The sequence below is a fragment of the Balaenoptera physalus genome (genome assembly GCF_965194825.1).
Source record: "Balaenoptera physalus genome assembly, chromosome: 2".
In the NCBI taxonomy this organism is placed as follows: domain Eukaryota; kingdom Metazoa; phylum Chordata; class Mammalia; order Artiodactyla; family Balaenopteridae; genus Balaenoptera; species Balaenoptera physalus.
The window spans coordinates 26,498,470-26,513,121 of record NC_138883.1 but is presented as its reverse complement, the minus strand read 5'-3'; the positions used below and the strand labels follow the sequence as shown (position 1 = coordinate 26,513,121).

At 47.5% G+C, this 14,652-nt stretch overlaps 1 protein-coding gene and 1 long non-coding RNA gene across 10 annotated transcripts in view; one reads left to right on the top strand and one right to left on the bottom strand.

Moving 5' to 3' along the window:
• LOC309655996 overlaps positions 1-2,906 on the bottom strand; it is a 108,103-nt gene extending 105,197 nt beyond the window's left edge. The window contains exon 1 of the long non-coding RNA XR_014261117.1: positions 1,973-2,906. This is a non-coding gene — a long non-coding RNA (uncharacterized lncRNA). The remainder of the gene's footprint in view (positions 1-1,972) is intronic.
• ESRRB (estrogen related receptor beta) overlaps positions 1-14,652 on the top strand; it is a 196,920-nt gene that overhangs the window by 146,231 nt on the left and 36,037 nt on the right. For all 9 annotated transcript variants that reach the window (XM_082451780.1, XM_082451778.1, XM_082451779.1 and 6 more), the window contains one exon: positions 14,450-14,566. In XM_082451780.1, coding sequence (XP_082307906.1) covers positions 14,450-14,566 — 117 coding nt within the window. The remainder of the gene's footprint in view (positions 1-14,449; positions 14,567-14,652) is intronic.

Below are 14,652 nucleotides of genomic sequence, written 5' to 3'. Positions count from 1 at the left end.
ATTGAATTTACTAGCGTATCTATAGAAAAAAAAGAGGGTGGATCAGCCCTGGAGGCACAGAAAAAGAAAGCTGACTTTGGCAAAGGCCCAGCCCTAGGTAAAGGGAGTCAGCCTGGGACAGCCTATTGTGATTAAACATTCAGTGGCTTTGATTAACATCTTTCTGATTATAATCTGGGTACCCTGTTGGTCTTCTGCTTGGAGCCAACTTGCTGGTTAGGCAGAATGCTGGCTGGGTAGATCAATTTCTTATCATACTTGAGTGTGCAGGCATCCTGGGCTTATACATGTGGTCCCTGAATTTGGGCAATGTGAGTCAGCCCCAGAGAGATGGAGCCCTTTTCTGTGGCTGGCACAGTCAGGCTTCTGGATCATAGGGCTAAGTGCCAGCTTCCTGACTGTGACGCTGACCCACAGTAACGAAAACCTTTGTCATGAGTACTGCAGTGATGAGGGGACCTTCCGGGGAGCCACCTGGGGGATCTTTGCCAAGCTATACCCCCAAACTCTGACCCTCTCTCAGCAACCACCCTGCCTCCTGTTCCATGGAGAAAGTGGAGGCCCTCAGATGGGAATTCCCTCAGCTTGTTGCCGCCAGACCTACCCACTCTCGGCAGCATGTCTCCTTCAGTGATGGCACAGATCTTCATTGCTACCCACTCGTGCTGGGAGAGGGGGCTCCCACCCCAGGCTCAGCTTTCCTCAGGCTTGGAATCCACCTCCTCACCACTTCCCAGAGACCTTCCTGCCCATTATCTCCTCTCTTTCATCATCTCACTCCCTGTGGGCTCCTTTCCATCAGCATTTAAATACTGTTAGTATCTCCAGTCTTAAAAGAAAGTCCCTTCTGGGACTTCCCTGTTGGTCCAGTGGTTAAGACTCTGTGCTGCCACTGCAGGGGGCATGGGTTTGATCCCTGTTTGGGGAACTAAGATCCTGCAAGCTGCGTGGCTAAAAACAAAACAAAAAACACAACAATATGCCCTTTTGTTAAACTTGCATATTTTCCGTCATATTATGTAAGACCATGTATTATTTTTTGAAAAACTTTTTCTTACATTTTGGAAGGCAAGGTTTATCAAATGTTTCACATGACTCTTTGATGAAAGTGTCTTTGCCTTCTCTAGGGCCACTTTCCGCGTCATTTGGTGCAGCGTTTCAGAGCACACCACCTTCACTTCCATCTTGGTTATGGGAGATTTTATGAGCATGTATGTGCTGCTGTCCCTCAGATTTTTATTTTGAGCCCTAAGTACATTTCCTAGACCATTAGGATAGTTCTTTTTTAGTTGTGTCAGTATTTTTAAATTGAAGTATGATTAATTTACAGTGTTGTGTTAGTTTCAAGTGTACAGCAAAGTGATTCAGTTATACATATATATGTGTGTGGGTGTGTATATATATATATATTCTTTTTCAGATTCTTTTTCTTTATAGGTTATTACAAGATACTGAGTATAGTTCCCTGTGCTACACAGTAGATCTTTGTTGTTTACCTATTTTATATAGTTGGGTCAATTTATAGTCATGGTTTCCACAGCATATCGGGTACTATACTGCTTTCGACTCTCAGTGTTTGTTAATGATGGTTCATATTCCCAGCAATAACTAAATTTGTGTTAAATTTCTTTCTGCCTTTGTTACTGATTCAGTCTGGTGACGAGACTTGATTGGGGTGTTCCCAGGGCACTGAGTCTCCCCGAAAGGCAGTTGTTCAATATGAAGTGACTGACACAGCACCTCTGATAAGAGACTCCACAAAGACGCAGATATTAAGCAACTTCCTCTTCTTTCTTTCTTTTTTAAAAAATTCATTCATTCATTCATTCATTCATTCATTCATTTTTGGCTTCGTTGCTGCACGCGGACTTTCTCTAGTTGTGGCGAGCGGGGCTACTCTTCATTGTGGTGCGTGGGCTTCTCATTGCGGTGGCTTCTCTTGTTGCGGAGCACGGGCTCTAGGCGGGCAGACTTCAGTAGTTGCTGTGCACGGGCTCAGAAGTTGTGGCTCACAGGTTTAGTTGCTCCGCGGCATGTGGGATCTTCCCAGACCAGGGCTCGAACCCATGTCCCCTGCATTGGCAGGCAGATTCTTAACTGCGCCACCAGGGAAGCCCACTGCCTCTTTTCTAAAGGACAGTGTTGGGGGAAAACTCCTGCCTTATATCTGAGCTTATGAAGCACTTGTTCAGTTCTTTGGTGATACTTTACTGAGTCCCAACCATTGTGCTGGGAGCTGAAGACAGAACAATGGGCCCTACTCTGTGACCTTGTATTCTTGGGGGTAAGGCAGACAGTATATACGATAACAAATAAAGAGGCATAATGACAGACCCAGGTGAGTGCTGTGAAAGAGAAAAACCAGTGATGAGAGCAAAGGTGGCTGAGAGAGGGGGTCTAATTTAGTGAGGATTAGGTAAGGCCGTGCTAAGAAGGCGACTTTCAAGGTAAGGGGAAGCTCAGGCGTTCCAGGCAGAGGAAACAGCAGATCTGTTTCAGGACCAGAAGGAGGGCCAGTGTGGCTGTTATGAGTGAGTAAAGGCCAAGTGGAAGGAGACGGGGCTGAGAGGCTGACAAAATCTCAGGCTGCGGTGAGTGCAGCACTTGGATTTTCTTCTAGGTGGAAAGGAAGCCGTTGACAACGCATGCTGCGTGGCCATGAGGGGCTGTGCGGAGGGTAAAACCACACTGTCCCCTTCCTATGTTCCCAGGGCAAGTGGCCAACTTTGCAGGTCACCGGGAGGCCCCTTGAGTAGCTCCTTAAGATGAGGAGGAACAAGCCAGAAAGAGGCTCTGGCACCGGGCTTCCTCTGTTCACATGGGGCCCCGATGCAGGCTTGGAAGGAAACTCCCCAAGGAGAGGGGCAGGGGGATGATTGATGTGTTATCCTGCCTTGGACCACCTCCAGGCCTTTTGTCCTGGTGAATGAGGCCTGGGATCCCAGGGGACAGAGACCATGACAGGGTGCAGAGATAAGCCAGGAGTAAGTGGGAGCCCGGAGTGGGGTGCTGTCCCAGCCCTGCCACTCGCCAGCCAGCTGACCTTGAGCAGGGCCTAGGATCCTCTGGCCTCAGTTTCCTCATCTGTACAAAAGCATAAAAAGAGTCAGTGAAACCCACAAAACATTGCTGTCTGCCGGGCACTGAGGCAATGAGAGGAAGAACAAATCACCGTTGCTCTTTTCAGAGGCACAGCCAGGGTGAAAGTCAGGTGAGACACAGCCAGACAGAGCAGGGAGGGCTTCCCAGAGGAAGGGACATTTAAGCTGGAGTGGAAAGTGAACATTCTTGGTAGAAAGAACAGCAGGAAGAGGCCCATAGGAGTTGAGTGTGCTCTGCTCGGGAAGAGGGGACCAGTGGTAGGTGAGGGGCTGGAACAGAAGCTGGGACCGGATGTCAAAGGTTTTCATGGGCCCTGTTAAGGAAAAGTATAGAGTAATATTTCTGCTTGAGCTGCTTCACCTGGCTTAGAATCCCAACTTTACAATTTCGTAGTTGTGTCAAGTTGGGCAAGTTACTTCGTTTCTCTGGTCCTTAATTTCCTTGTCAATAAAAGGGGACTAATGGGGCTAATAAATAGTTCCTGCTCCTAGGATATTCTTGCAGAAATTAAATGAGACATGCATGTAGAGTGTTTAGCTTAGTGCCTGGCATATGATAACCATTAGATAAATAGGATTTGTTATTTGTTATTTATACTTGGCAATGAGAAGCCATTGAAGATTTTTGAGCAGGAAATTAATCACATCTCCTTTTAGCAAGATAATTCTGGCAATGATAGGGAAGATGGGCTGGAAATGGGAGAGTCTTGGGGCAGGCAGACTAGGTGGCGATTTTAACAGTCCAGTTCAGAGATCTAGTTAACCGTCCACTTAGAAGCATCCAAACCCCAACAGTGGCAGAAGGGTTAAAAGGAGAGGTTAGGATTTTGAAAGTGATTTCAGTATAAAAAAATAGTGACTGGATTGTGAGACTGGCTCTTAGATTTCTAATTTAGGCTACTAGAGGATGGTCAGGACATTGGCGGGGGAGAAACCTAGAAAGAATAATTCTGCTGGTGGAAGGGGGGTGGGCAGGGAGGAGAGGTTGGGATAATGGATGAAGTCTGGGGCATGTTGAGTTTTATCAGTTCACAGGCCTTAACCTGGGCAGCTGGAAATGCAGGGCTAGACCCCAAGAGTAAAATCCGAGTGGGGTTTTGGGTGTAATGAGATCCTCTAGGGCAGGGGTTCTCAAAGTATGGTCCCCAGACCTCAGCACAGGCTTCACTAGGGGGCTGGTTAGAAATGCAGATTTCAGGCCTGCAGAATCTGAGGCTCTGATTTAACAGGCCCTCTGGGAGAGCTTGTTCTAGGGAAAGCTGCTCTGAAGGAGGGGGTAAAGGGATAAGGAGCCAGGAAGAGGGACCCTGGTGAAAGGAAGGGGTCAGAGCCTTGAAAGGAGACTGAGAAATACCATATTTTATCAGTTCTAAGATGCACATTTCCCCCACGTAACATCTCTGAATTGGGCCGATTACTGTCTGCTAGGTGACAGATGTATATGGTTGTCCCTGCCCTCACAAGCACATTAAAACGTGCAGAAAGGGGCCAGTGACCTGGAAGGAAACCCCTACGAGAACAAGGGACACTCAAGAAGCACAGCGTCGTCAGCTCCTTTGTTAGCAGAGAGGACCATTCTGTGGAAAAACACGAAAACAATGACCTTGATCAAAAAGGATTCAGAAGAGTCACACTCTGAGAAGTTTTAGCAATATCTTCGATTTATTTTTCTTATGTTTTCCCTTTCATGTATGCACAAGAATGCTGTATGATCAAACCTGTATCTATCAATAAGTCTCAAAGAGCTCTTTTAATAAGAAAAAAAAGAAAAGAAAATGCTAGTGGCAAGGAAGCACAGCCATACTTTGATTGGCAGATGTTTTTCCTCTCTTTCTTGGTGGTATATAAAATAATGGTGCAATCTTACCATCAAAAGCATCTTAGATTCTATACAATAAATATAGAAGTGATCAGAGACGTTACAAGAGTCCCTGGAGAGAAGGGAGATGAAATATAACAGAGTGGGTTTTAAGAGATGTGATGGGTGTCTGCTGCTTCAGGAAGGACCAGGATGGGGAAGGCCCAAGGGAGGGGATTACATTTGACAACTGGAAGGTCATTGTTGAATTCTAGGTTTCTCTGGGTGGGCACTCTTGCTTTCAATTTATTTGCCTTGATCAACGGGTGCTTCAGGGGGCAGACACTGTACTTGAGATACAGAAATGAAAGACCTAACAATCTCTATCCCCAGGAAGCGCGCAGTTCAGAAGGGAGGACAGCAAGTAAAATCCTGATTATGAAACGCTAAGCTCGTTGCTTTCCGTGTGTGTATGTGTGTGGCAGGCGGGGTGATGGATGAGGCCTATGGGGGCAAGCAGGCAGGGCATGTAAACCTACCTGGGACAGAAGGGAAGAGGGTGTCACTGAAAAGGCCACATGCGCGCTGAGGCTCCAAGGATGTGGAAGAGTTTGCCAGGAGGGGTTTCAGCTAGAGGGAGGTATGAGAGGGCCCAGAGGCTCCATGTGGTTTTCTGGAGCCTACAAACTGGGGGCCTAGGTGGAGGGAGATTACAGTGGACTGGTCAGAGGTGGCCAGATCATAAAGGGCCCTATGTGCTTTTCCCTGGAGGTTAGGTTTCATCTTTACACAGTGAGCAAATTAATTTTAAATTAATTTTTAACTTTTATCAAAATAATGTATGCACATAGTTTAAAAAGACCCAAAGTGTAACTCTTATAATGAAAAATAAGAGTCCCTGACCCTACCCATTCTCTCCCTTTCCCTCCGTGATCTAGAGTTAGCCATTTAAGAAAATCTTTCTTCTAGCCCTTTGTCTTCTTAATTACTACTATGATTTTACAGCTATACTTAACTGACAGCAATTTTACATTATTTCTTGACTTCCTGTTATGGAAGATGAAGAGTTAGTTCCCATTATACAAACCATCCCAATACACATACATTTCCCATCTTCCCATTGTCTGAATATGGTTATATCACAATTTTTGGTTAAATCTCTTTGTCTATTGCCAGTTCCTCCTGGATGTCCCCTTGACTTTTCTCCTGGTAGAATCCTCTGTCCTCTTCCTCTTTTTGGTCCTTCCCTTTTGGGGTGGGGCGTGGGGGAGAAGCTCATGCTAGAAGGGCACAGGAGAGGTAAAATTGTTGACATCTTGGATGTGTGGAAATGTCTTTACTCAGTCCTTCAACCTATACATTAGATGCTAGTTGAAAATAATTTCTCCCCAGAATCTGGACACCATTGCTGCTTTGTCTTCTAGCTTCTAGTGCTGCTGTCAAGAAGTTTGATTCATTCACTTAGAAAATGTATATTGAGGCCTCACTCTTTCCCAGACATGGTTCTAGGTGTTGGAAAACAGCAGTGAACAAAGCAGATAATAAACAAGCTAAATAAACAAGTCAGGTGATGAGTGCTAAGAAGAAAAAAAGAGTGGTGAGTCTGTGCACTAGTTTTGTGTATTTGTGTGTGCACAGAGAGGGTTTTTTCCCTTATGGTTTGAGATATGGTGGCCAATCTTATTCTTGATCCTTTGTATTTGACTTGTTTTTAACACTCTTGCTGGAAGTTTTTAGGATCTTTTTTTTGTCTTCCATGATAAAAAAATCTATGTTGTGTGTGTAGGTCTTTATATTATTATTATTTTTTTTTAGTACCTTCAGATACATTTTTTTAAATTTATTTATTTTATTTATTTTTGGCTGTATTGGGTCTTCGTTGCTGCGCGTGAGCTTTCTCTAGTTGCAGCGAGTGGGGGCTACTCGTTATTGCAGTGTGTGGGCTTCTCATTGTGGTGGCTTCTCTTGTTGCAGAGCACAGGCCCTAGAGCGCACAGGCTTCAGTAGTTGTGGTGCATGGGCTTAGTTGCTCCGCAGCATGTGGGATCTTCCAGGACCAGGGCTCGAACTGTGTCCCCTGCATTGGCAGGCAGATTCTTAACCACTGAGCCTCCAGGGAAGGCCGTATATTATGATTATTATTATATTTTTGTTTTGAGGTAATTGTAGATTCCCATGCAGTTATAAGAAATATTACAGAGAGATTCCATGTACATAGATCCCATACATTTCACCCAGCTTCCTTCAGTGGTAACATCTTACATAACAGTGTAGCATACATAACTATATTATGTAGCTATATGACATAACACATACGGGCTATATAACATAACTATATATAGCAAGATACCACAACCAGGAAATTGGCATTGATATCCATCAGCCTTACTCAGATTTTACTAGTTGTACACTCTCATCTGTGTGTGTGTGTGTGTGTGTGTGTGTGTGTGTGTGTGTGTTAAGTTCTATGCAGTTTTATCACTGCAAATTCCTGTGAGCACCACCACAGTCAAGACACAGAACAGCTCCATTACACAGGGTTGCTGGTGCTACCCTTTTACAGCCACACCACCTCCCTCTCTCTTCCCTCCCTGACCCTGGCAGCCACTGATTTGTTCTCTACCGCTATAATACTGTCCAGGTCTTTTTTCATTCATTCTTCTGGACTCTCAGCAGGCCTTTTGATCTGGGAACTCATATTCTTCTGGTCTTAGACATCTTCGTCCCTCCCCTTCTTCTCGCCTTCCCTTTCTCCCTTGGTGATAACTTCCTCTCCACTGTTTTCTCTTTCAAAAACTCCTAAGGGTTGGATATTGAGTTTCCAGGACCAATCTACCCATTCTTACCTCTTTTCCGGCTTATTGTCCATCTCTTTGATTTTTTGTTCTATTTTAGAGTAGCTGCTTAGGTGATTCTTTGGAATTTTTTTGTATTTTTAATTTCTGTGAGCTCCATTTTGTACTTTCTTTTTATTGCATGCTGTTCTTGTTTCATGAATGCAGTATTTTTATCTTCTCAAGTCAACAGTATACTGCGTATTGCTTGTGGAGGTTTATTTCTCCTTCTTGCTTTGTCCTGGTTTCTTCCCACATAATTTTCCCCCTGTTTATTTTGGTTAGTTTTTATATTGAAGCTTTTCATAGATGTAGTGATAATCCTTGGCTGTCTTAAATGCAAACAGGGATAAAAAGCATAGAAGGAGCTTTCCTTTGGCTTATTTTTTATCTGCTGGTCTTTTTTTTTTTTTTAACATCTTTATTGGAGTATAATTGCTTTACAATGGTGTGTTAGTTTCTGCTTTATAACAAAGTGAATCAGCTATACATATACATACATCCCCATATCTCCTCCCTCTTGCATCTCCCTCCCATCCTCCCTATCCCAGCCCTCTAGGTGGTCACAAAGCACCGAGCTGATCTCCCTGTGCTATGTGGCTGCTTCCCATGAGCTATCTATTTTACATTTGGTAGTGTATATATGTCCATGCCACTCTCTCACTTCGTCCCAGCTTACCCTTCCCCCTCCCCCCGTCCTCAAGTCCATTCTCTACGTCTGTGTCTTTATTCCTGTCCTGCCCCTATATCTGCTGGTCTTTTCTCTGATGCCATTTGTTTTTCCAGAGAAGATTGCTATAAATTCCCATCTTCAGGTTAGGGGAGTGGGGAGTGGAGGGTGGGAGTGAGGGTGTGGAGTATATGTCTGCCTGCTAGAATTTTGGGAGTGGGCTTGGGGAGTGGGGCTGGGCGGTCTCACTCTTTGGTATGCAGTATTCGGAAACTTCAGCTAGCCTTCTGCCCTCAGCTAAGCCTGTCATCCCTGAGTCCCGATTCACTTGCTTATACTCTCCAGAGATTAAGTTGGCGTCTCTTGCGCAGGCTGTGGGGAGATCCTTGGTGGCCACCTGGAGTGGCAACTAAGTACTCCTTAAATACAGACTTCAGCAAATTCCCATTTTTAATCCCATGCCTCACTCCATCTTCTACTGTGTCTTCCAACACCTGAGGCTTTTTGAGGTTCTGCGATACAAGGGCTTATTTCTTATCTGGAATCCCCTCTGGTTACTTTGGTTTCAACTTCCTTCATTCTTCTGTGACTGTTCTCACTCCCTTACTGCCCTTTAGTGGGCTTCTGGGAAGGCATGCAGACATAAGTGGTTGATGAACCAGAGGTCCATCGAGGCATTTTGCACAGGAGTTATTAATGTCTCTCCAGGGGCGGTGTGGAGGGTAGACTGATTGGAAAGAGCAATGGTGACAAGAGGAAGCAAGTGCATTAGAGGAGAGGCAAGAGATGACAGGCGTGGGAACTAGCTGTGGCAGGAGGGAAAGGACGCGGGAAATATCAGGCAAGTGGGATGAAAAGGACCTTAGAAGTAAAGGAGAGGGATGAATCTACGATGCCACCTCAGTTTCTTTTTTTTAATAATTTATTTATTTTTGGCTGCGCTGGGTCTTTCGTTGCTGCACGCAGGCTTTCTATAGTTGTGGCGAGCAGGGGCTACTCTTCGTTGTGGTGTGTGGGTTTCTCATTGAGGTGGCTTCTCTTGTTGCAGAGCATGGGCTCTAGGCGCGTGGGCTTCAGTAGTTGTGGCATGTGGGCTCAGTAGTTGTGGCTCATGGGCTCTAGAGTGCAGGCTCAGTGGCGCATGGGCTTAGTTGCTCCCCGGCATGTGGGATCTTCCCGAACCAGGGCTTGAACCCGTATCCCCTGCATTGGCAGGTGGATTCTTAACCACTGGGCCACCAGGGAAGTCCCCGCCACCTCAGTTTCTGACCCAGGTGGCAGGTGGCTTAGTGATGGCTTTGCTGAGACAAGGAACACAGTAAGAGAAAGTCTGGGTGAGGATGGGTTCAAGTGGAGGAAGTATGAAGAACCCGAGGGAATTCCAGGTGGAAGTATCCAGCAGGCAGATGGATATAAGGGTTTGAAGCACAGATAGTGCCTCTTGCTGCCCGTCCTTGCCAATTAGTAAGCTGAAGCCAGTGGCATGAATGAGATCATCAGCTGGCGGGTAAGGAGGAGGGAAGGGTGGAGAGCTGAGGACAGTGGACCGTGCGGAGGTGAAAGGGATAGTCTCTGTCCTCCAGGAGTGAGATAAATAAGGGAGTGGAACCAAGTGACGCCCAGCCCAGCCCTATCACTCCAGAGCTAAAAATGGTGGCCATTCAGGCTCTGATGTTGGCCAGCAGCCTCTGAGCCCATAAATTCCTCAAGAGCTGTTTATCTAAGCTCTGCAGCCCCCGTCCCTGAGCCCCAGGGAGGGGACTGCCCACTTTCCTGCAGCTGTTTCAGGACAGCTGATGGGGATGCCCCTGGGCTTTCCTTCTCCTGGGGCACAGGATTGAAGAGAGTTGATGGTGGGCATTTCCCCTCTGCCTTGAAGTCACACTGAAATCCAGATCATTCCTGACTCCCTCCCTCCCACAGGCAGCATCAGCTCTGAGGTCTGTCTATGGGAGGCCTGGTCGTAATGTTCTTAAATGGCAGAATGGGTGGCTGGCCTCAGGTCTGACACCTAGAAAGGACTTACCCTGGGGTCTTCTGGCTATATGTACCCTGGCAGCCCTGATGGATGTAAAAATAAGCATGTTCACTTTGACCCAGTGCATGCACTTCACTAAGCCCTTTATGTGCTGAATCCGCAGGACTGTATAGTTGGGAACATATTGTGCCCATTTTACAGATGAGGAAGCTGGGGCCCAGAGAAGTTGGGTGATTTACCTGAGGTAGAGTCTGCATATGTCTATACTGGGCACACTCCCAGGTTAGAACTCTGAATTTATGCTAGATGTTGGCTGTGTCCTTGTCCTGTGAGAGCCCATCCCCAACCCTGCCCCCCCTCAGCCCCTGGTGAGTGAGTGTGTGTGTGTGTGTGTGTGTGTGTGTGTGTGTGTGTACACGCCCCTCCCTGCTCCTGTGCTCTCCTAGACTGCCCTCCAGAGACCACAGGAATTCTGATGAATTAATCTCATCACTTTATCAAGGAGGCACTTACAGAAATTACAAGGCAAGGCCACCAGCCTGGCTTTGCTGGCAGCCAGCCGCTGGGGCCATAAAACAAATTGAAAGGAACAAAAATAAATAAATAAAATTAGATCTCTCTCCCTCTCTCTCACACACACACACACAGCCACACCCAACAGAGTCAAGAACATCCCTAGGTTCTTGTTAATGCTCAGTCTCTTGTCCTGGGAGAGCAGCAGTGCCAAATCAACAGTTACTTATGGACCCCTTGCTGGAGTGACAACCTAGGATCTGTCCTTCAAGGGATTGACAGGCTGGCTAGGGGCTGAGACCAGTGAACGTGAAGAGTTAGCCACCTGCCAGTGGCATCCCAAGGCGGCCCGAGTCCCCATGCCCCAGGCCCTGTAAACTCAGCGCCCAGGGGAACAGAGCAGAGCCAGACCCCCTGGTTTCAAGTCCTTGCTCTGCCTCGTCCTGGACTCGGCTCACCTTTCTCATCTGTAAGATGGAGAGGAAGATGTTTACCTCCAGTGTTGTTGGGAAAATTAAAGATTCAACATAAGAAAAGTAGAACCGCAGCTGCTTTATAACAAGCCCTCGTCAGTGTTAGCTCTCAGTGTGTATTGAGCACCTACTGTGTGCCAGGCACTGGGACTACGGAGAAAAGCTGGTCTGGGAGGAGGAGACACACAGTGGCGACTGGGTGATGGAGAGAAGGAGCACCTTCCCAAGGGGGACCAGGAGGTGTGGGCAGGCCAGGCGAGGAGGCGGAGGGAGCAGAGTGGCCTTGTCCTAAGCAGCAAAGGCCTGGGAACCTAGGAGGTCACTGAGTTCCAGGAACTGATAGTTATGCAGAGCAGTGGGGAAGGTGAGGCTGGAGAGAGAGGAGGGGAGTGGGGTGGAGGCCGGGGCCAAATTCTACAGAACCTTCTAAGCCGGGATAGACCTGGATGAACTAGCTTATGTATGGGATTTCCTCCTTTCTGTTTCTTTCTCCCGCGCGCTCTCTCTCTCTCTCTCTCTCTCTTTACAATGTCGTGTTAGTTTCTGGTGTATAGCAAAGTGATTCAGTTATACATATATATCTATTCTTTTTCAGATTCTTTTCTATAATAGGTTATTACAGGGTATTGAATATAGTTCCCTGTGCTATACGTAGGTCCTCATTGTTTATCTATTTTATATATAATAGTGTTTATTCGTACATTCCAAGCTCCTAATTTATCCCTCCCCTGTTTCTCTTTTTAATTTTACCATGCTTATGTGAATATTGAAATTATTTCCCAAGAAGTCACACAAGAGAGTGACCTAAGGAATGGTTAGGGTCAGGTAACAGAAGGGAGGGGCACGCGGAATCTTTATGCCTCCCCCTTCCTCTTACCTCCCATCCTCCAGCACAGAGGATGACTTCTGGCCCCCCTCCCCACAGAAAGATGGTGCCGGCTGGACTTGAGAGAGAGAGAGAGAGAGATCTGTAAGGTGCTCCAGCCAGATCGACCTCTGTGAGCCTCAGTTTTCTCACCTGTACAAAATGAGGATGGAATCCTCACTGGGACGTTGTGAGTACTCAGTGTAATTAGGCATCTTGTAATTGGGGCTCAATAATTTCTGTACTTCGAAACACTTTTGTCAGTGGTGGAACCTGGTTCATGCTTGTTCTCAGAAAATCCAAATGCTACCTGGGGAGGCTGAGGCACAGGGACACCTGAGGACAGCCCCTCTCCCCTTCCTCTAGACCACCTCAGTGGCTGGGTTAGCATACGGGCCTGTCTGAAGTCCCCAGGCTTCTTGTGGGGTGCAGGGGTGGCACAGGGGCCCTGTGTGGCCTTGGGTAACTCACTTCAGCTCCCTGACTCTCAGTTTCTTGGTCTGTAAAATGGGGCACTGGTGGGTCCCAGAGGGTTGTTGTGAGGATGGAGGGAGCTGAGACAGGTCACGCTCATAGCAGGTGCACAATGAAAGTGGCTGTTATTGCTGCTAAAGTGGATGGGTTATGTGGCAGGGGTTGGGGGGTGGTCTGGGCACAGGCAGGCCTGGAGCTGCCCTTTCTAGCACGGTGCAGGACTGGGAGTGGCCTTTTGGAGGCTGCTCTGTGCCAGGCTGTGTCCTTGTTGGGTGAGCTGGGCCCGGAAGGGGAATCTGGGCAAGCAGCTTGCTGGGCATCACTTGTCCCTGCTCCCTGAGAAGGTGGCAGCTGGATGGGTGTTGGGATGAAAGGTTTGCACTAGTTCAGAGTCTGTTCTCTGAAAACCACAGACTCAAGCAGACTGCACTGACTGGGACGGGGGCCGAGGAGACATGATAAAATCCAAAACAGCACGGTGGTCCGCTGTCCTGCACTTGTATCTTTCTATTGCCTGTCTCTCCGCCCACCCCCAACAATTCCAGTCCCTTTCCCCCTCCCATTGCCTTTCCTTTGGCCTCCAGGCTTGTTATAGCTGCACAGTGCACATTTGTGACATGAGTGCAGACGCGTAAGAGCACTCAGGACAGATGCTGCGCCCCTACGTTAGAAAGGCAGCTGCAGCCTCTCCCGACCATGCTGTCAGCCCTCCCAGGAAGAGGCACTGAAAAGGGACAATGGCCTCCCCAGAGCATTCGAAGATCAGCTCATCCTGAATAAGACTCATATAGTTACATTGCACAGAACCACTCTGTAAACCTCAGGTTTCTCATCTGTAAAATGGGGATGGTATCAGTACCTACTTCATGGAATTGCTATGAGGATTTGGTAGATTTTTTATTCAGCAGGCTGGTCTTGCATGCCTTCTGTGCAGCAGGGGTTGATCTCAGTGCAATAGAGATGACGTGATGAACAGCACACCTCTTGCCTTCGTGGTGCTCACAGCCTACTAGGAGCATGGGGTCAGGTTCATGGAAGCCATTATTATCACCCAGTTAAGGGGTGACATGGAAAATTAATCACAATTTCCCTCTGCAGCAATGAACTGTGCTTATAAAATCACCAGCTCACGTCAAATCGTGCTTTACAATTTTTAAAGCAATCTTACATACATGATCTTGCTTAATCCTTCATTTAGCAGATATCACACTATTTTGCAGATGAGGAAACTGCAACTCAGTGAGAGGAAAGTGATTTTCTCAAGGTCAGCCAAGCTGGGTGACCTGGGCCTCTGCCGTGAGATGTGGGATGCAGGCGCTGGTCCCTGCCGGCTCAGAGCTGCCAAGAGGTTTTTCCCATGAGTTGGGGCCCAGGCTGGAGGGCATAGGGCCTGTGGGCCACACTGACGTTTTGGTCAGCAATGGGATAAAATTTCTCTGCTTGGGATAAAATGTCAGCTCAGTGAGTTTTGATGTCCCAGTTCAGTGGTGGCTTCAAAACTGTGGGTGACCATTCTTCAAAGCTGTGGCTGCCTGGCCGACCTGACCTCTGGCACTGGGATCTCTGTATTTAAGAGAGTAGGAAACACCCTGACACGTGTCTCGGAGCGCCTCCTACTTGGAGAACCACTGCCCTGTGGGAACCTCGGGGCTGGAGAGTAGTGATTTGGTCGGTGAATCCCCATCCAGCCTGTGGCTGGCAGATGGGGGCAGCACCTGGCAACCCTTCTGTGTCTGCTTACAGGGAACATTGAGTACAGCTGCCCGGCCACCAACGAGTGTGAGATCACGAAACGGAGGCGCAAGTCCTGCCAGGCCTGTCGCTTCATGAAATGCCTCAAAGTGGGGATGCTGAAGGAAGGTAAGAGGCCCCGCTTGGCCATGCAAGGCGGAACCGAAGCCTGGGTCCTGGGCAAGCTCTTCTCCCCACGGGAAGTCTCAGACCCC